Source organism: Phalacrocorax carbo, chromosome 4 (genome assembly GCF_963921805.1).
Source record: "Phalacrocorax carbo chromosome 4, bPhaCar2.1, whole genome shotgun sequence".
Taxonomy (NCBI): Eukaryota; Metazoa; Chordata; class Aves; order Suliformes; family Phalacrocoracidae; genus Phalacrocorax; species Phalacrocorax carbo.
Window position 1 is genome coordinate 48962164 of NC_087516.1, and position 22787 is coordinate 48984950.

A 22787-nucleotide genomic window follows, 5' to 3' on the forward strand; every position below is an offset into this window, starting at 1 on the left:
CTGCCCCCCACCACAGAGGGCGCAGGGGAAGACAGAGCAAGGATGATGCTGGGCGGGCAGAGCAGAAGGGGAGCACTCGGGAAAGCTTTTCCTCCCAGATAAGGCTCTAGGTGACTTCTGCAATCATAAGAAAATGGATATTTGGGTTCCAGCAGGCTGAAATATCTGCCTTTGTTGGCCTTGGTTGCACAGGAGGAGACACAAGACCCCTGTGTCCTGCAGCACCCGCTGCCCCACCGGTTTCACCCACCCTATCCTCTCTTGGCCACGGTCAGCGGGTGCTGGCTCACACTTCCCCAAGCAGGGTTCACCTTCCCCCCTCGCAGCGTGAGGGCTGCCCTGCTCCCCCTCGCCCGCAGCCCAACCTGCAGCGAGCTGGCACGTGATATGCAACCCCTCTCTCTGCTCCCATCATCTTTAGGCAGCCTGGGCATCCCGAACACCGCATCCCTCACCACCCGGTTATGCTCGCATCGGCGCCGGCACCAACAGCTTTCCAACTGCATCCGACCTACATTCGCCGCCTTCTCACTGCCGCAGCTTGGTTTTATTTAGAGCAGCCTCGCTCATCTAGCCTCGCTGCAGACCTGTCGGTGAGAAGGAGCTTGGTGCACAGGATGCAGCAAGGGGGAGAAATGGCTGCCAGCATGTCCCTGCTGGCCCTCTTCGATGGTCCACCATGGTACTCTTCTGTTCCTCAGAAATTAGTGACTAATCCAGAGCCAATAGATTCACCCTTCTCAACTCGGAAAAGCAAACAACCGCTAAAATATTTGGATGAGGAACTTGTCAGGCGATGCACCAGGCGGGGATGGTCCCGCCGTGTGAACCTGGCATGGACCGGCCTGTGCAGCTCCCCCGGCTACCTGCAAATGTGTCAGCGCTCTTCCAAAGCTTGCAGACCTATTGGTGATGCTGTTTCCCAGCTAGGGAAGATTTTTTGAGGCTATATGCATACTTTTCATATGAAACAAATCCCTGTGCTGTCATACTTTAAGATCTTTGACTTGTTTTTCAGTAGTAGGATGCGCTGCTGAAATATTTGCTTTTGCTGTTTCCTTTGCCCTTGAACTAGAAGGAAAAGGAGGTGAGTTTTACCTACAGCAGCCTAGAGATACCACTGTAAACTTCTGCAAATCGTAAAGCACGCAGCAATTAATCCAGCCCTAAATGCCATTAGGAATCCCCATTACTTTCAGTGTGGGAATAGCTACTTGCCTTTCAAAAAAACATGGAATGCTTTACAGAAATACTAGGCAAAATTAATTTCTGGGGGAATTGAGCCCAGCCTTTCTAGTCCAAGTATGCAATCATTTCAGCCACGTACTACAACATATGTGCTTAGTGCTCAAAATAAGTATACTGGTCATCTATTTAGGGGCTTCCATTAGGTGCAGTTTGAGAGGTGGTATGCACCGAAGGTGATATATTTAAAAAAATTATTAAAAAAAAAGCCCCAGGGAAGAGGTCAGCCCACTCTAGAGTATTATCTGATCTTTGCCAACCCCAGCCAGGAAATCAGCAGTGATAAGCCCCATTGGCATGGGCTGAAATGCACCCATCCTGGGGCCTGCAGCAGTCTCCAGCTGAGCCCAGGGCCAATTTTGCCCTCCCTGGCAGCCTGCCTCCCTTGCTGAGCTCCGCTTTATCAGGCCTGTGGCTGTACATTCCCACACCCGCCCGCACGCCTGGGGCCAGCTCTATCGGCAAGTGCAGCAATGGCCAGTCCCCCCGACAAGGCTACAAATCCCAAAGAGAGATTCAGGGGGGATAACACCTTCATCTGGGTCATCTACTCATCCAACGAGCTCGTTCTTCGTCAAAGGGGCAGCATTTCCCTAAACGCCTGTTGCTGGCGCTTCGGGGCCAGGCACAAATCAGCGGGGGCTCAGTCCCACCTAAGGAAAGCCAAGTCCCGCTGACCTCCGCCACAGGGCTACGTGCTCCCCAAAGATCAGCTCATGGGTGAGTTCACAAGGATTAAAAAAACAGAAAAAGGGGACCTGGCAGGGCACAGCCATACATTTTTGTGCTCGGATCCCCACGAGACAACTGAAGGTAAGCAGCCTTCCCTCTTCTCCCTGGTGTTTGCCCAGCTAGCTTGCCTAGCTAGCCAGCTTTCTGGGAGAAGAGGCTCTCCTACCATCTCAGCATTTGTGTAACTCCCAGTGGAGCAGGGCCGCGCTCTCCGTCGGGGCGCCTCTACATCATTAGAATAATAAACCAATATGGGAACAAGAGTTTCTGTCTTCCTCCTGGTGACAGTTACTGTTGTGCGTTCCCCCCCGCCCCCGCATCCCCAGCGAAGATTTTTAGCGAAGCTGGTAAGTGCAGCTTGAGCTGGGCTGAGCCTAATTCTTTTAAAGACTAATTCAGCCTGATAAGAGTGCCCGGGACAAAGCCTGCCCTGGCAGTGTAATTAAAGAAGTACAAATCGTTTCTAAAACCTCACGCTGGCAGAATTTTTACAATTAATGACCGGTTGTCACTGCTGGGGCTTGTCGGGGAGGCATCGCTGTCGTCTTACGCGCCTGATCTGGGTCAGCAGCCCATCGCCTGTTTGAGGACGGGAAAGCGAACAGGCAGCACGGCACTGCCCCAGTAAGCTGTTAATGACACCGTACTCATTACTGTGGGTGACAAACATTGCGCTCTTGTTTCTAAGCAGAATTTTTGCCAGCTCGCTTTGACTTCCTAGGCTGTGATTAAACACAGCCAGAAAAATAGGGTACTTACCTGCCCTACTTTTTTTCATTTTCCCCCTCCTCATGCATTTTTCATTGGAAAAAATCTGCAAGCGTCTATATATGATCATATAGAAGACTTGATGAATGTAGGACAATATTAAGTTATTTTAATAATGCAGTTTACAAAAGATTGAGGGAAAAAAGATATGGTTAGGCGAGATACTCAAAAAGAGCCACTTGGTCTGGAATCTCAAATAAGAAAACAGCGTGTATGTATATTTACATACACCACTCTATCCCAAACTTCTCCCGGTACTAAAGAAGAAAGGATCATGAATGCTTTTATTTTAAAAAGCAATGTTACCATTGCGATATCAGTCGAATGCTAGGTAATTCAAAAAATACGCTGACACGCTCTGTCCTTTCCTTGCCCTGCTCTGCCTACATTTTTTAGCACATACAGTGCATCCACTTGAAAGCATGGTGGATCCTTGCACACAGCAGGATTTTGCAGTCTCCTGCGGGACCCACCGTGTTACAATAGCGTTCAAAGCTTTATAAGCTTCATTTAGTTTCAGCAAGCCTGTTGGAGCATTGTCTGTGCTTAAAGAGGCATTTAAAACTAAAGCGAAGCTTTGAAAGCTTCAGAGACAATGATGCTGGGCTCCCTAAACCCATGAGTTCGCTGCATGGTTTGAAGTGATGGCATCATGTAGAAAACATGACACGCTGCTCTGACAGCCCTGCGGTTCCTAGGCACGAAAGAGGGGGGGAGCAGGAAATCTGGGGTGCGCATTGAGTTTCTGTCGCTGAGGGTCACGCCTGTACCAATGTGAAGCAAAGCATCCTTAATTTTCTCCTGCCCTTGAGATTTGTACCTATGCATATTTATTCTCTCGTTCTGGAATGATTTCTAAGCCATTGCTGTGTGCATTTCTAAGCTGTTACGAATAAAAGAAAACAACCCCTGGAGCGCACATGATAAAAACAAGAGGCGACGCAGCAGCCGTGCCACGGGGAGATGTCCGGCTTCTGCGACTCCTCCATCCTGCGGCGCCGCATTGCTGTAAGTGGTTTGCACATCCGTGGACTATGCAAAAGTCCAGGGGAATGGTTCTAGCGCAGAACTATGCTATCTGCAAGGCAAGGGAAATAGCTGCAAAACAGGCGTCAGTAAAGCTGTCCTTTTCCTGAAAGGCACTAATTTTTTTAACGCACAACCATGCCTGTCGCCACTTCTAGGCAAGGGCATGTCATTTGTATTACCGTGCTGATAAACTGCACCGATAACATCTCAAGGTGAGAGGAAAGCATCCCCTCGAGTCCCAAAAATAAGCATCCACCCTACCCATGCCACCTCACTTGGGCTGTGAAGGTCACCCACATCCTTGGGCTGCAGTGGTACAAAGCCCCGGCTCCTGCCTTGTAGGACTTCTCTGGCAAAAACCCCGGTGCTCGGCTGCAGGCAGCAGCCTCTCAGCCACCTCGGCCACTAGCAAGAATGACAAGGAGAGGGAGACCCACACAAAAATAGGAATGATCCATGTAAAATTACACCTTATGGATCAAGTCAGCTACTTGAGGCCCATAAGCAGATCGAAAGGATGGTCTGTAGCAAAGAGGTGTAATAAATAACAGCTTTGTGAAAAGCCATCGGGCCTGTGTGTGCTTAGAAATAAAACAGTAAAATAGGATTTCACAGCATGACAAATACTGTCAATAAAAGCTGGGCGCACCCCGGCGCCAAGGCAGCGCATGAGGAGATGCATCGTGTCTCGCGGGCTGCATCTCGTTTGTAAGACGACGGTATTTCATCGGGGTGCAGCTGCAGGCAAAGCTCAATGGAGTGGAAAAGGAGACGGCGTGAGCCACGGCACAGTTACCATGTGGTTTAATTTTCAACTTCAATAGCTGTAGAAGGTTTTAATAGGGATAAAATGTAGTTTTACTTAACCTCAGTCCAGTGGAGCTGTTTTTCACTGCAACTAAAAATAAGGAAAATATAAAGCAGTTGGAGGCAGATAACGGGCATGAGAAATTTTAGCCCAAAGGGTTAAAGCCTGATAAAGGTATAAAGCAACAAGAATCAGTTTAGTAGTGCAGTATGTCAGAAAAAAGCTTAGCTGTCAAGGATGCAGCAATTCCACATGTCTGCAGATACGTTTGAGGGAGGAAGATGCACCGATGACATCGAAAAAACACAGAAACAAGAAAGATTTCAAAATACGTCCAAATTGGAAATGCTACTGTTAAAAGCTTACTTAGACGCAGTAAAATATTGCTGTAGCTCTTTTTTGAAGTCCTGAAGTGCTACTATAACAAAAATAAACATGCCGATAAATTATTGGAGAACAGCAATGCCAAACGCCCTGAGAAGTGAATGGAGGATTTGCCCGAGCTGTGCTTTAGGCCTGGCTCCAAAGCTGGCTTCACAGCCCAGGATCCGACGTTAATGGGTCACAGATGTTCTCCTCTAAGACAAAGAAACTGAATGTGTTTATTTCTTTCGTGGTACAGGCCAGAGGGCAGTTAGGGGAGCAATTGGAAACCCGCGAGTTGCAGTTACTTGATCGAATAACCCATTTGAGAAAAAGATGTTGCCGAACAAAATTATCCCCTCCCAGTTTTGACAGCAAGTAAGAGTTTCACTTCCATCTGAAACCAAGGGGGAAATTTAGGTAACCTAGAAAAACAACGTAATGCGGGCAGTTTGTGAAGTACCAGGGATTTTCACAACACGGGCTTAAGGCCACGTCTTTTTTTACACTCTTGAAGAAGCCGATGGGGCTGGCCGCTGCCCAGCTCGGTGCCCGGGCACCACGATGCACACGCAGGTCGGGCTCTCCAGCCCGGAAAGGTTCGCTGCCTGCTGTGTGAGAGCTGCAGTGGGAGGCATCGCCTCTCAACGTGATCAGTCTTCTTAGCTCGCTTACTTCCAGACAACTAGCGTGGCTGCAGCCATTGGTTTCTCACCAAGTGACCATCTCCACCACCTTGCTCTTTCAGTAAATTAAGTGAGGGGCTAATCCTTTAGGGAAAAGAAAAGCAGAGTATTAAGAGAGGGAAAATAAATCTGTCCCTGAGGACAAGGACCGCTATTACAAAGTTGCCCTGACCACCCCAAAGCGTTGGCATTTGATTTTACTGCTGTCAGGGCTGGTTTTAATGGGAGATGAGGAGAGGCACTGCCTCGCACCTGGGTTGCATGAGGAGCAGTGGGGTGGGTGGCAGGCTAAGATAGATGTCTGACGTGGAAATGGGAAGGATGACGGGACCCAAGCTCAACCCACAGCATCAACAACAGTCCTTGCTGTATGCCGATATTGCGTAGAGCAGTAAAATCCTAGGCAAGAGTTGAGTATTTCATAACAATCCCGCCAATCCAGGGTACTGAAGTCCTCTCCAGGGCCCCAGTTCCACCACCACTGAGGTCAAATGTCACACGTGAGCATGGGGTGCTTTTGCCAGGGGTGGCAGGTGTGGGTGCCCAGCTACAAACAAGCATTCCTCAAAGGGCACAAAATATACATGAACGCCCACACCCTGCTGACCTACAAGGGAGCGGTACCCCACGGGCGGCTCAGCTGAGGAAAGGTGGGGAGGTAACATCAGAAGCCACGTCAACCCCCGTCACTTGAAATGGTTTGATTTCTGGAGGAGTTTCTGCAGAAACCCTTGCCATGTGGCGGACCCCAGAGCACAGTGGGGAGCAGGGAGGTGTGGGCTGCCCTGGGAAAAGCCAGAAGAGCAACTTTTTTCTCTTACTTCTATAGCCAGGGATCAGCCTACATACTTACGACTTTCGAATCCATTTTCAAATGCTACCTAGAGAAGCGTTGCAGAAAAATCAGATGATTTGGACATTTTGAAGATTATTTTATTTCACAGAAAGCAATTTTAGGCTTGTTCATTTCTTTTCACAGAACATCTGCAGTTCCCTGCAACTGTAATTGCTGTCATTGTCTTCTGAAAATGACTTGTATGTTACTTGTACAAGCCTCCTTCCAAATAATTGCAGGTACTTTCAGTTCCTTAGGGGACTGCATTTTTGATGCGCAGGGCTTTACCTCACAGCACCTCTGCCCTTTCCCTAGGGATGTGCTGTGCCGAGCTGACATCCCAGGGGCCGTAGCCCTTCGCTCACCAGCTATTCCCAACAGCACAGCACTCACAACGGCATGGGAAGCGGTACGGCTCCAGCACAGTCTGGATGAGGAGCCGTGCAAATCCCATCAGCCGCAGGAGCCGGGTGCCTAATTCTCTGCATGCCATGCCAAAAACGTACTCTGCCGGGTGCCTGAAGGCCACGCAGCGTTGCTTTTCCAAACCTATCGTGTGTGCTGGGTGATGCTCAAATAAAATGCAACTGCGGTGTTGCTCTAAAGGGCTTGATAAAACATTAAACAAGTAGACCTCTGAAAACAATGCATCCGTCCTAGGAAATGCATTTTGGTTATTCTAATGAGTTGCATGTTTACATCCAAAATCTGTTTAGTTTCCAGCAAGAAATCAGAAGATGGCTAACATGCAGTATTTCCATAGATTCTGCCAAAACAGCTGTCTGGTGGCTGGGTAAATGCAGAAGGGTCGGGACGTTCTTTAGGATATTAAGAGTAGCATACAAACAGGTTACAAATAATAGGTTTTGTTTCTATGTAAAACTGTTAGCCTTTTAACATTCAACGCTCCAGCTTTGCTCTCTGCTTTCTGAAGCATTATTCCTTATGTTGCTGACTACACACTTGCACTTACATGTTTTCTTATTTTTTGGCTCAGTGGAGCAAGCAGTCAGCTTTTCCCTCATTCCTGAGGGATATCAGGTTACAACGAATGTTGTTCTGCTCTTATATACTTACCCAGTGGCATATTAAAAATGCATATTTTCCAGTTGATTTTCCTCCTTGCCAGAGCTGGGTTTAATGCCACTTTTCTTCTCCCACTTGCTAGGTACTGTTAACAAGCTACTAGCTTATTCCCAGAGGTAAAAAGGCAGGCAACACCACGTGCCCTGTTTAACCCCAGATGGGGATATAGTCCCTGCAAGTCACAAAAGTGCTAGTTCATCTTTAACTAAGGAAATTTATAGTGCATCCCTGCAGCTAAACTATTTTTAAGTATATTAGTTTTTTGAGGAGGTAGGCAAAAGACGGATATAGGGAGGCTGCCTGGTAATGCAACAGCCTCCTGCAGCCGCGTGCATTCCTGCCCCGCTGATGCACAGCACGTGTTCCCGTCGCAGGCCCCCAGAGGGGCTCCAGTCCCTGCTGGTGGGTACCACACCTGCCCCTCTGCCCTGCCATCGGGCCATGCTGGCCGGCACGTGCACAGCCACAGATGAGCACCTGCTGCTGAGCGATGGGGAATGTTCCGGGCCTTGTTGCTCTCGGCTTTGTTCCAACTCTGAGATCCAGTCAGTTATTAAAATTGAGCAGCAAGTTCAAAGAAAAAATGGTCAGAAATATGGCGCAGGCTTGTTAGAGCTGTGTGCTGAGGTCTGCGGGGTGGTGAATAACATAGAATCATAGAATCATTTAGGTTGGAAAAGACCTTTGAGATCATCAAGTCCGAATGTTAACCAAACACTGCCAACTCCATCGCTACGCCATGTCCTTAAGCACCACATCTACACATCTTTTAAATACCTCCAGGGACAGTGACTTAACCACTTCCCTGGGCAGCCTCTTACAGTGCTTGAAATGCTTTCAGTGAAGAAATTTTTCCTAATATCCAACCTAAACCTCCCCTGGTGCAACTTGAGGCCATCTCCTCCTGTCCTATCACTTGTTACTTGGGAGAAGAGACCGACACCCACCTCACTACAACCTCTTTTCAGGTAGCTGTAGAGAATAATAAGGTCTTCCCTCAGCCTCCTCTTCTCCAGACTAAACAACCCCAGTTCCCTCAGCCGCCCCGCAGAAGCCTTCCGCTCTAGACCCTTCACCAGCTTCTTTGCCCTTCTTTGGACACTTGCCTTTTTCCTTGCACACCGCTGCGTGGCTCAGTTTAGTAGTTTCATCTAAGCCCTGGAAGAAAAAAATCAGTAGGAAATCCCGTGGTGTAGGTTTGACTCCCCACAGGCATTATCCAGTACTGCTCCAGCAGCCTGCACCACCGTTCAGCTGCCCGAAGCCCGTTACCTGACCTGAGGGGAAGCCCAAATGCCACAAGGCCAACACCTGCCATTGTCTTCCCTTCCTGCTCTCCATGCTATAGAGGGGTGGTTCATCAACCCCACGCTCTCAGGTCAAGCACTGCAAACCCACCTCATGCACATGTGGTAACTGTGGGATCTTGTTCTCAGTCTCCAAAGCCTTTAGGACCCGTAGCAGGCTTACTGTCTTGCACATGTGTGTGCATTCATCAGTATAATAAACAAAAAACCCAAACACCTCACCAACTGATTTTTTTTCGTGTTTACAATTAGGTTAAACACTTTGAATCATTAAGTAGGACCAATGCTAATAATATTATTTTACAGATGTACTAGAAATGGTTAGTATAGGAATCTCAAGAGGCAATTTATCACTATCTTCATTCCCCAAAACACCAAGAGGAGGGCTGTAACTGCTTTTCTTACAGCAAAAAAACAGTGAAAGTTTCAGCCTGAAAATATATTCGTGACTGGGAAATTACCATGTTTGAAGAGCATGAACTAGAGGACTAGATAGACAGAGACAGTAAATCATACGGATGTAAAAGCACATTACTGCTCAAGCTAGAAACACTGCTTGAAGGAATAGTATTGTCTGTTGGCATAATATTTTCTTTTATGTTAATTGAGCATATAAAGAAGTAGATCACTACTTAATGCAAACTTCTGAACCGGTGCCTCACTACTTGTGGCCTTACAATTATGGACGATCAAAACCAATTAAATGCATTCATTAAGTAATGATCTTGCCCATGGAAAACACATGAGACCGAAAAGTAAAAAAACCACATAGGAGCAAATGTTCTAAAATTATTTATATATTTATATTCTGGTACAATGTACAATAGCAAGGAGGACAGGCTGGTATTTCTGAAAGGTCAATTTTTTGTGGAAGTAACCAGCAACAAAAACACCAGAATAACATATTCCACATGATTCATAGTCCTAGCAGCCAGAGGTAGAGAGTTTGCACAGGCACATTGTAACTCTTAACCTAAAAAGGGATACATCTAGGTTTTATGGCAACTCATGACTCTTCAGCAAGAGTCCTAGATTATCTTTCTTTGCTTTATACAGATCTAAGCATTTTAATTCCACCTATTTGGGAAAAATTCAAAAGATTTTTTTTTAAGTCTATTTAGCATGACCAGGATGTGAAAAGAAAACAGAGGATGCTTGATGAAGCTTTCTCAAGGAAAAGGAGTGCAAACTCACCACTAACTCTCCTGGGAAACCCTCCCATTCCAAACAAGAAAACGAGGAGGGAAGGGCGTAATGGACTAAGCCTGAAACTTGGTTTGTTTCACTTTCTGTTTTAAGTTGTTGAAGATAATGCATCCATCCTTCAAAAGCATTGAAAGCTGAGGAGACTGATTCTCAAACTGAAAAATGACATGAGACTTCTGTCAATTACAAAACAGTTATTCAGGGAAAAAAAAAATCTGCTTTACTGCTGGTCTCTGTTGAGACCCCAGATCCTACCCAAGGTATTTAGGCTCCGAAAACAGTAGTAAGCAAAATGACTTTCATCTAGATTGCATATTCCTTCTGTATTCAGAACCAGGCTCAATTGCTCCTGCAGTAAAGGATGATTTACAGTCCTGCTGTCTTTGACAACAGAAAGCTTAAGTGGAAAAAAACCTCACAAAATCTCCTTTATTTACTTGAATTCATTTAGCTACCCTAGGGAAGAGACCTGAGACTAACTCAGGCAGATTTAAGGCTCCCAGTGATTTCAGTAGAACTTGGTCTCCTGAAAAGCTCTGAAGAGACACAGATTCACAAGTGCTTTGCATGGCATTTAGCAAAGCTGTACTCAAAACCCCTGGGGATGTCAAGACAGATGCTGAAAAACAGGCAATAACCTGCTGAGGGGCTGGAAGGAAAAGAGGCTGTATTACGCTCAAAGCACTTCAGGAAAGCTTCTGCTGGAGAAATTGCACTGTGGAGTATGATCTTTTCCTTATACCTCCATTTTACCTGTGAACTAAGGAAAAATAATCCATTTAAAGGAAAAAAAAAAACAGCAATACTTTTCATGATGCTCATGAAAAGATATGATCAGGCTGGTCTGTTCCAGAGGCTAGGCTGCAATACAGCTGCACTTTAAACTACGTTTGCCAGAAGCACGTTTTTTTAACAAAACCTCTTCAGTCTCGAAGCCTTCTGATGCTGCAGAGAGAGCTACAGAGGCTGAAGCTGCATCTCACATCTCATTTGGACACAGGACAGCTGTTTCTGCAGCAAGGCATTACAAAACACGTAGCATTCAAGGCTCGTTTGCAGAGACTCTTTGCGTGACTAATCTCTAAGCAATCACAATTTTTCCTCGACCGAAGCTCCACAGCGTACAGCAGATTGCCAGGCTCTGCCTTGGCATCAAGTGCTCCTGCTGAAATGCGTCCTGGGGCTGAGATGGCAGAAGGTATCAGCAAGGAGGGGACGGCCAGAGGCACAATATCCTGCATCATCTTGCATTACGCCGCAGCCTCCCGCTGCAGAGAGGGCTCCAGAAAAGTTAGTCTGTTTTGATAAAAATTGGGTGAAATTCAAGAAGCTTTAGCCAAAAGGTAAAATGGAAGCCACGTGCCGTGGAATTCTGTAGCACAAACCTCCCAGATTTTTATCCCTGAAGCAAAAGCTACTGATTTCAGCTCAGAAGGCAGAAAGGATTGGGAGAGGGAAATTGTGGGGGTGAAATCCAGGGCAGACTAGGTGGAGGTATATGGAGACAAGAATCCTGATTCCCTAGAGGTGAATAGGGTCCAAGTAAAAAGGGAATTTTACTAGGCTGAGCAGAGGATTCCTAAAAAGGAAATTATTTTCCTCCTTTTCATCAACAAGAAGATTGTTCCAGTGACAGTTACCATGGAAACCGATTTTGAGAGTTACAAGAAAGCATTTATGGTACAGAGCTTATTTTAAAAGATGGCGAACAGCAGCATCCCATTCCTGTAACAGGACTGATAACCCGATCAGATGGCCCAAAGAACTAAAAAAATATATTTAAAGGTGGCATGGAACGGCAGTGCTAAATGGAACTATCACAGCTGCATATCGCTGTGCCTTTATGACCTTCACAATCGTGAACAGAGGACTCAAAGTTTCTCCCAGGACACAGCTTTAGCCAGGCTGACTGGCACCACATCTCTCAACGATCGAAAGCCAGTCTGGTGAGCACCTCAGTTAATTCAATTAGCCTGTCTCATTCTTTTGTGTCATTCAGTTTTACTGCGAAGGAGGGATTTATTTTTTTTCAGACTGAAAATTTACACTTGTCAAATGCAAGGAGGCGTGCAGCTGACCGGAGTGAGGAGGGCAGCACCCCTGCCCGCCATGGTGTTTCTACATTCACATATTCCCGTTTTGTTTCTTCCTGCGGCTGCTGCATGGACAAGGGACACTGAGAAGTGCCTGCTACCCCAAGGGCTGCCGTGATGCTGGCTGCAAACCTTGGTGGCAAATATTTTCCTCACCAGCTATGGGTAACCTGCTGACAAAAGCAACTAACATTACCCGTAAAACCTAGCATACATTGAAACAAGCACATAGCCCCGCACTGGTGAACTGAGCTAAATCCAGTTGGCAGCCAGTCACGAGCGGGGTTCCCCAGGGCTCAGTGTTGGGGCCAGTCTTGTTTAATATCTTTACCAATGATCTGGATGAGGGGATCGAGTGCACCCTCAGTAAATTTGCAGGTGACACCAAGTTAGGCAGGAGAGCTGATCTGCTTGAGGGCAGGAAGGCTCTGCAGAGGGACCTGGACAGGCTGGATCGATGGGCCGAGGCTTAACAAGGTTAATGAGGTTTAATAAGGCTTATGAGGTTTAAAAAGGCCAAGTGCCAGGTTCTGCACTTGGGTCACAACAAAGCCATTCAACACTCCAGGCTTGGGGAAGAGTGGCTGGAAAGCTGCCCATGGGAAAAGGACCTGGGGGTGTTGGTTGACAGCCGGCTGAACATGAGCCAGCAGTGTGCCCAGGTGGCCAAGAGCGTCCTGGCCTGCAACAAGAATTGTGTGGCCCTCATACTCAGCACTGGTGAGGCCACACCTTTGAATATTGTGTTCACTTTTGGGCCCCTTGGTATAAGAAGGACATTGAGTTGCTGGAGCGTGTCCAGAGAAGGGCAACGAAGCTGGTGAAGGGTCTGGAGAGCAGGTCTTCTGAGGAGCAGCTGAGGGAGCTGGGGTTGTTTAGTCTGGAGGAGTCTGAGGGGAGACATTATTGCTCTCTACAACTACCTGAAAGGAGGTTGTAGTGAGGTGGGTGTTGGTCTCTTTTCCCAGGTCACTAGTGATAGGACAAGAGGAAACGGCTTCAAGCTGCATCAGAGGAGGTTTAGATTGGATATTATGAAAAAATTCTTTACTTAAAGAGTGGTCAGACATTGGAACAGGCTGCCCGGAGAGGTGGTGGAGTCACCATCCCTGGAGGTATTTAAAAGCTGTATAGAGGTGGCACTTCAGGGTATGGTTTAGGAGACATGGCAGTGTTGCGTTGATGGTTGGACTCGATGATCCTAGAGGTCTTTTCCAACCTTAATGATTCTATGATTCTTTCTGTGATTTACTCCAGCCAAAGCAGAAACAGGTCACCCCTTTAAATTAAGCACGAAGGGGTTTTCCCATTATCCCAGTCCATTGATCTCTGAAAAACCAAGAAAAGCTGTGAACTTTCAGAAGGGCTCATCACCTCCTGAGTCTGCTCTTTACAAGGAAGGGGTTAATTTCTGCCAGAGTAGCCAAAGTCCTGATGAAGGAGAAGATACTGCCTTGCACAGCTGGAGGTATTCTCAATGAGAGAGCATCAGCGGGGAATAAAAAGCCACCATACTAATGGTTATTGCAAGTGTGAAGTCACTAGCACCAAAAATTTTCTTTCCCATTAAATGGAAATGCGAGCTAATAAAAGCTACTTTTATATACTGCCCGCAGGTTTCTATGATCTCTCACACACAGTATTAAAATGTTGACTTTAGAATAGAAGTCATGAGGTTTTTATTCTTCCCTTCATCTGCAGACTTTACTGTTTTGTATTTACTTCCTATTTTCATTGCCTAGGACTTCGAAGGCTGAGGAATGGGAGGCTGGACACGTGCATTATGTCTGTTCCAGACTTCAAAGAGAAAGAATACACGGACATGAGCTTTAAACTAACAGGCATAATGCTCTACTAACACTGCCACAAAATTTTTCACGCGAGGCTATCAAGAGCTTTTCAGCTTTACAGATACGAGGCTGTTCCCTGCACACAAGTAACCGAGGAGCAGTATCTCCTCTCACAGCCACACGCAGCGCTGGAAGGAGAACCTCGGAGCCCAGACTCCTGGGGCCAGCCTCTAATGGCTAAAACCCAAGATAAGACGACACTTGTCAGGTGGAGCAAAGACTAGAGGCAAACCCCGGGCTTTTGCAGGATGTGAGCGCAGAAACGGATGAGAATATAAATTAACTCAATCAGATCTGGATGCTTTTTGAGGCACTCAGAAATCAAGCAAGTCTGTAAAGGCACATGCTGCAGAGACGTTTCTTTTTCAAGTAGACTGATGCTGCTCAGAAGGTTCTTCCTCTACTGGCTTCTTGGCAAAACTTCTTTAATTTTAGTAAAAGCTGAAACCATGTGTCCCACCATCACTGCCATCATGCCTACAAGAGGTGACAGAACAGTTGCATTAGCATTGACTTGGTCAAAAAAATAAAGCCTCTAAAATATATTATTTTGAAAAAAAATCACATTGTCAGGTAGATAGCTTGACATCAAATGGTTTCTTTCAGTAACTGCATAGTAAACTTGCAAGTTTAGTCCTCTGAATTTTTTAATTTCATTGTAAATGGTTGCATACACCATTGCGTACTAGTTTGTAATGCAAAAGCACTTGCATTAGAGTACAACTATTCACCACTCACTTGCCAAGATAAGCATTTGTTATGGTTACTATGTCCAAAAAAATGTTGTCTAAAAGAGCTGAGAGGGGAACTTCTATCAGCTGTAGATCTAAGCGCAGATCTTGGTAGTGCTTTTTAAGCAGCGAACCCTCCTTCCTCTGGCCTTCATTCAGGACAGAAACATACTAACCGATAATAGTAGCCACGGAAAGACAAAACTTTACAAAATCCTGTTGCTATCGTTTTCTGTCTGCTCCCAAAAGCTGGATGATGCATCTGGGGAGGTTCGTGTGGGAAATATGTGCATAGCAAGTCAAGAATCAATGCTTTTCATTTAAGATTTTTCTAATTTGGGAAGTCAGTCCAAAACAGAGGTCAGACAATGCCCACTCCCTTGGTTCAAGACGGACTGAAAAGAACCCAAAATCTGCAATTAAATTCCGCTTTTTCATTTCCCAAGTTCCTATCAACTTGACAGCCAAATTTGCATATCAGTAAAGGGCACTTGACAGAAAACTCTATTTCAGTAACCAGCATAAGCATTGAAGAAAGAATAAGAACGAAAATACGCAATCCCAAAACGCAGATTTTATATCATGCCTACTCAAAAAGAGTGAAGACTTGTGTCCTACTCAGACGTGCATGGTTTTCCTAGGTTTGTACAATCTTCTAACAATTTAGTTAGTAATAAGGAAAGGGCCCATGACTTACTTTTTTTTCTGGTAAAGAAAAAGCTTCAAAAATGTGATAACCAATTTTGAACAAAACAGTTTAAATTCAAGGTTTGGTTTTGAATTATTTTAACTCTCTTAATTTTACCACCTCCAATCTAAGGACAGATCAGTAAACCAGTACTTCTATAACACCTTTACTTGAAAGGACCAGAAAAAGTTGATGGACCCGGAAGATGAATCTGAATCTGGTTTGTTCAAAATAGCTGTTAAAAAAAAAAAATATTACTCACTCACTGAACCTTTGACTGTAGTTGCACCCAAACCAGAACATATAATCCAGGCTTTTTTCTCCTTTTTTCTCTTTTTTCCTTTAATAGCTGAAGATGCTAATGATAAATAGCCAACTGAAATCAGAGCATAATGGAAGAGGAAAAATAAAGCTTCTTGCCTTTCACCAGACGATACTGAGACTGGTGTTTTGGAGCTCTTGGTATAACTCTCTTCGACGTTATTTCTTACATACCCTTCTTAAACAGATACGATGTTAATGACCACGGAATAACAAACAGGTCTGCTACAGAACCTTGACTTTTGCTTTTTAATACTGATCTCGGGAATTAACTGGCTTTTTAAAAACACAGGGAAAAGCATGTTCCCTAGAATATATTTTAGGAGGAAAGAAAACCCACAGAGGAATATAGTTTCTTATGAGGATTAATTGATGCCTGTGCAAAAAATTAATCAAAAAGCATTTCTGCCACTGGGGGTATATCTTTGACCAAGTACAGCATAATGGGGGGGACAACAGGGGACGACGGGGGGGGACCTGACTCAGTATTCAGTTAATTCTTCTGCAAAACTGAAAACAAGATACAAAAAAAATCTGACTTTCATCTTCATTCAGAAATCCTCTAGAATGCTAGAATCAGCCAGATGCATTATTTTGCATGGCTAGTAATGGAAAGGCAACAAAATATGATGGGACCGACTTTTTTCTGGTACTTTCTCTGGCTTTTTTTAAGAAGGCAGAAAGGTGAGGGGGGAAAGAAAAAAAAAAAAGGTAATTTTTCCCCGTTGTAGATTGCAGAAAGGAGAAAAAACAGCTTTTGCACCTCAAGATAAAAATCTGATCTCAGAATGCCACCGAGGCACAGCATAGATGCAGGTGACGCGAACGAAGGCAGCCAGGGAAAGTGGTGGATCCCTGTAAGACATGGCTTCTGTACGCGTGCAGTAACTCAGGCCCTCTTCGCATCAAACACAACTTCTTCCTCCACTGGCTTTCTCTAGGAGCCATAATTTTTAACAGCTTTTCCTTCTGAGCTTCAGCAGCAGCAGTTCAAATTCATCACCTCACCTGAAAAAAGGTACCCCTCGGACTGGTTATAGGATTTAACCAGTAGGGCAGCTTGACTTTTTGAAACACAAGGATGGACTACTTTTCTAAATGAAGTCTTTCATGTGGAAAGGCTCTTCATTTCTCAGAATAGCTTGAGTTTTCTTCAAACAACTGGAAACAGAAAATTGCCCAGCAGGTTTTGCTTGAAATCTGTTCTTTATAAATACTTCACCAGGATTTGATTTTTGTTTTTCAAAAGGAAATCTTTTTCAGACTAGATTAGGTGAAGTAATGACCAGAAGACCAAATTATCCATAATATAAAAACTGTTCATTCATTTGTAGTGCATTATACTCTTTCTGAAGCGACCCTGAGATGTTCAGCAGTGCTTGTGGTGGCGTTCACAGACGTTTTTGCCCTCTAATCTTCTTGACTTGCAGCCTTCGCACAAACAGTTTAAAGAGGCAAGTCTAATGTATAGATGCTTGCCTTCCTATATGCTTTTGCGCTGGAAGGTGTGCGCTGACAGGCGTGTCAGCAAGAGGAGTAAGACAGACAACCATCTGTACAGACTGCAGCGTGATGTTCGTTCAGCCTACGTCGTTTCTGTAAGCAGATCTGAAAGGGAGATGACAGTGGAGGGATGGGAGAGAAAAAGCAAAAGGAAGAAGGAGAAAAGGAAGCTGAAGAGAAAGGCTATCCCTGCTGTGAAGGCAGATCCCTAAGCACAGGAGTATTTACACAAGCACTGTATCCAGACAGCAGCTAATTGCACACGGAAGAACCCAGCCACTGGCACGACACCAAGGATTAGCCAAGGACTCCAGCTGTTGAAGCCACCAGACGTGCACTTCTGAGGTGTGCTGATTCTGTAGTGCAGGAAAGATATCTAATTGCTGTTGCAGTAAAGCCTTGTGTAAATTTACAGTGCTACAAACCCCCAGACTAATTATCACAGCTCCATAAGCAGCAGAAGTAACCAAGTCAGGCTGCCAAGACACCGGTTTTCTAGATCCCTGTTCCTTCCCACTGAAGTGATGCACACACCATCCCGTCTCATCCCCAGCAATGCTGCCAACTCCTCCACCAGCAGGCACCAAACGCTTCCAGGTCTCTTGCAGCCATCTTCCGTATTTTTCCTTCCTCCTCCCACCCCCAGCATGCTTTACCCCTTCTCAGGTCCTTAAACTGGCAGGTGGGAAAGGGAAAGCGAGCCAAGCGGAACAGATAGATCGCAAGCTCACACTGCAGCCCCTCAGACTAAATTTGGCTGAAATCCGCTGTGAAATTTAAGAACGCTGGGAGGGAAAAGAAGGAAAGAAATGACAGAAAATTGTAATCCTGTAAACCTCACCTCTACAAGAATCAAGGTGAAGATAAGCACGAGCCAGATCGAGTGGATCAGACTAGTGGATATACGTCTAGGCAACAGGAGGGCTCTGTACAGAGCTCTTGCATCAACCTTCTTAGTCACTATCACAGGTTGGATTTCTTTTCTCATCATTCTCCCAGTCAGTTTCAGTTCCAGCTTTGCCACTTGGTCACAGCATCACTGTGCCATTTGCTGCAGAGCCTGGATTTTCCCTTTTAAAACATGTAGGCTACTACACCCCCCCAAAAATTAATGATATTTCAGAGGGTGCATTAATGAGAGGTTTAGCAGCTGAATTATGTCAAAACCTAAACCCTTGTGACTGTTAACATTTCAGTGCTCTGCAAGTACCACAAAAGGAGCCCTAGCGTCCACGTTTGGCTAGTTAAAAGAAAAGCTGAGGAAGAATAGGTTGTTTCAGGGCAGATACAGTCAGCAAACGTTCTTTAAACTGGTAAGGTTTCTAAGTGGGTCGGGTACAAACAAATATTTTCTCCTGTGTCTATGTTTGCTTCACAGTAGCTAATCAGCATCAGTCCCAAAGAGGTTTACCCAACACCTCAGCCTGGTACTGCAGTGATAAACTCTTCACAAGATTATTTTGAAAAGCTGGACCTGATAGTGCTCCTGTAAGAGCTGCAGACCTGGCTAAAAACAGCTGCCTTTGATTTTCACACTTTGCACTAGTAGCTGCTTTAATTATAAACCTGAATTGTGATAAGGACCTAACCTCCTGACTTAGCTATAACAGCCGAAAATATTTGCCTTACATGGGCAAAAACCTGCAGGGCAGAAGGAAAAAAAAAAAAAAAAAAGAGGAAGACATATGAGAGAGATACATAATATAGCTGTGACATAACCACAAGAGTGACAGCAGAAGTGAGCATTTAAACCCCACAATTTTCATATTAGTTTCTTTAGAAATATCCCAGACTCTGTCTCAGGAAAACTCTGAAGAAACGAACTGGGGCACAAGATCAGATTGATTGTTTTCATTTTTGCTATAGGCTAATAGCCAAAAACATCTCTGAAATAAAATTATTTAACCGTTAGTGATTTTTAACTCAGCAGAAAACAAATGTCTTAGCTCCTTTTAAAAATTAAAGTGAACACACATCTCAAACCACATAATCATACATGGTTTCATACTGTGGGATTTAGCAGTCCACTGCATATCTTTTTTAAGAAAAAAAGCTTCTATAAGTGAGCAGACGCAGCAGTCTGAAAGTGTCTTGGAATATTCAAGACAAACAAATTGCCTCTTTTTGTTTCAGAAAGGGCCTGGATTTGCTTTTCCCATTGAGAGTCACCTACACTAAAAAGGTAGCATAAAAATACACCGACTCCACTAGAGGAATAAGCATCAGTTTCTGATTAAAATGCGCCTCTTCTTCCCTGCCTCTCTTTAGCTGAGAAATTTCTGTTCTGGCTGTTCCAGAATTGTGTCCTCACAGGAGGAGACGCATTCTTGCGTGCCAGGCTTGCTAACCAACACCAGAAGCAGAAGACAGGAGCGGAAAAGAAAGTATGATTGCATGTGTGTTCTAGTCCGTACCTGTAAAACAAAACCAAAACTCGACAGAAAATTATATTGCTAGAAATTCCTTGTGCTTGAACTGAAGTTTTGTGTCCAAAGCACAAGGGCTGCATTTGAGGTTTTAAAGGTATTGCTCGCGTTGGCTGACCGTCGCATCTCCACAAAAGTCTACCTCAAGTGCAGTTACTTATTGCTGCAAGTTGCTATTTATTACTTAATGCTATTTATTATAGTTAATGATAACGATATTTATTAAACATTTAGTTAAATAACTATTAGATAATTTATTTAATATATTAAGATAACATTTAATGCTATTTATTATATTAAATAGTTTTGTTGCCGTCTGCAATGCTTTCACCCTACGACAGGAAGCCACAATATTGCAGCTAAACTTACATAGCTGGTCATCTTATAATTTCCTTCTTGAATTTGGGAAGTAGCCAAAGCAATAGAAATCTGTAAGAAACCCTCATCCCCACAGGTACCAGAGGGAGTCTTTGTGCCCTAACTGCCACAGGCCGTGAATTACCAGAGACTCCTTGAGGGGTAGAAGCTCAGCCACATAAAAGAGATTCTAAGAGATAAGAACCATCAGCAAGTTCATGTGCTCAACGTTCCTTCATATAAACAAGCCGTTTGAATCATCATCATCATCTCTTGTGTGTGGCAGATACGTGCTCTCCGATGTATATGTACCAAGGAGCTTCTGGCACCTGTCAGGTGGGACAGAATAGATGCAGAGAAAAACAGCATTTAGCAAAAAAAAAAAGTTACTTAATTCCACAAAGAACAGAAGCAGCTCTTTCTTTAGTGTTTCACAGCATAAAATCCAAGAGCAAGAACAACCACCCAAGCTACACGTGCATCGGTACTTTGGTTTGGCACTGTCTCTTAGCTCTGGTGGACGGTACTCCAGTGCTGGGGCAACGCCAGGCCTGGTAAGAAACCCGGCATTCAGCTCAGTACTACCTACTTGCATTAAGCTTTTACCAGCCAGCAGCTGATAAGCTGTACTCAGTTCATAACACGTTTATGTTAAATACTGGATATATTAGGAATAAAATCTTTCCACACGCATAGAAGGACGTCTCCCTTTCTATTGTAAGCACAGTGACATTTTACTATGTGCCAGGCACCCCATACGTTTTCCTTAGGCAACACATGACTTGCTACGGTGCCTCCACGAGGGGAAAATCTCACACTTGGTATCTTCCCAATAACTTTTCTGTCTTCATAGACATGGAACGACAATAGCCAGGGGGATGCCTAAAATGCTTGGATTTTAACACATGCTGAACTGTTAGGAAACATTTTAATTGGAAAGGTCACAGGAGACAGACTCCCGAGTGTATCTCCAGCTGAATGTCACCTTTTCAGCAATACTCTCCTGAGAGGTTACATAAAAGGCAGGCAGACAACACACCCATCTACCCTGCAGCAGGCTCACCTGCTTTGTAAAGGTAAAGCTCATACCCTCCAGAGCTGTACAGCAGAAATACGGTCTTGCAATCTATAGCTGTGGCAGGTAGCAGACCAGTCTGTGCTCTCCACCCCCTTTGTAGCCACGCACTGATCGGAGCTAGAAACCAGAAGCTGATAAAAAGCGAGGAGCTTGTGAAATTTCACCAAACACAAGTGAGACATTTTGAAAATTGTTATTATTCTGGTTGGCTGCTTTTTTAGTCTGAAATTGAAAAGTGTATATGAACCCAAAGATGTTCAGCATCTTCAATTCAATTTGAACAGCAAATTTAATTTGGTATCCCAGATTAGCACCCTAAGTCTTGGTGCACTGTGGCGCGAATGGATGGATGCTCTTTGCTGCCGCTCCTAGGCAGTAACAATCTTGATCAGGGAAGCTTTCTTGGTGTCAAATCCAGTACATTGGGCTGGAAAAGATTTAGCTCTGATGAACTAGTATTTTCCAACAACAAACAAAATTTTGTCACTAAACTTACAAGTAGCTCTAGCAACACAATGAAGAACAACTTGAAATCAGACCTCAGCCTTCCTACTCACATCCTTACTGCCTCCATGTTTTCCATTAATGGTTACGCATCTTTTGAATTTCATTATTGAGATGAGGGAAAAATTCATTCTATTCCATATTGTCCTGTTATTTCCACTCCAAAGTCTTCAACATATTTAAACATAAATCTCTGGAGCTTCTAGCTCTTAGCACTGCTCCCAATTAAGCAAAAGGGGAATGAAAACCAGTCTTAGGACTTTGTGATAATTATTCCCCATAACCTCTGTTCATTCTTAGTCTGTCTCACAGAAGTAACCAAGTGATTTACTGCCTCTCTGGAAGTAGAAGGAAAAAAAAGGAAATGCAACAAATTTTTTTAGAATTTTATTAATGAAACCTGTAAGTGAAAGAATGGTCAGTTGTTTGGAGAGGATTCAGACAGACTTAAATGCCAACCAAGAATATTTAACAAACTATGTACAACTGTGTCAGCTATCAGCTGAACACTAATCAATGTAATCCAAATCTTCTGGGATTCCAAAACTTTTGTCAATTCTGCTTTCTTCAAATCCAAATTTACGTTTGGCCCAGGACTTTATTGAAAAGATGTTATCTGTAAACAGAATTAAAAACATTACAGACTTTAATGTTTAGGAAAGCATGGATTATAGCCTTGGCTACAACAAAATCCTTCCATTTGCACTCTCTCTGTGTATTTGAAAGAGGTACGGGGAGGGGGGAGGTGTGTGGAGGTGCGGGCCGGTGCGTCGTTACTACGTAGATTTAGAACAGAAAGTGGGAGGAGGCTTTTGCTGATGACATAATTTTACTCAGTACCAAGTAAAATGTCTTCTTTTTTTGGGGGTTACCGTTATCTTTTCTTGCTCCTCCTCTATGAGGAGACTGAAAGCTACAGTTACAGCGTAAGCCTGCTATAGAGTGATGAGGAAAGTGTGAATAGGCATAGTAAGTATTTCATAGGTGCTTTTTCAACGATATCTTCTGTGTGACTGTCTCCAACTGGGAAAATCAGACTGAAATTAACTAAAGGTCCTTTCTAGTCCTGCGTATGTTTGTTCAGATAATGTACATTTTGTCTGGAAGTTAAAAGACATTCAAGTAGCTTTATTTTAGTCAGCATTTCTCTTTTAGCATCACATTACTATTA

General features: G+C 44.4%; 1 protein-coding gene across 2 annotated transcripts in view; it reads right to left on the minus strand.

The window, feature by feature from the left end:
* Positions 1-22059: 22059 nt before the first annotated feature.
* Positions 22060-22787, minus strand: part of MND1 (meiotic nuclear divisions 1) — a 43159-nt gene continuing 42431 nt past the window's right edge. For both annotated transcript variants that reach the window (XM_064449847.1, XM_064449846.1), the window contains exon 8: positions 22060-22232. In XM_064449847.1, coding sequence (XP_064305917.1) covers positions 22126-22232 — 107 coding nt within the window. In that variant the 3' untranslated portion in view covers positions 22060-22125. The remainder of the gene's footprint in view (positions 22233-22787) is intronic.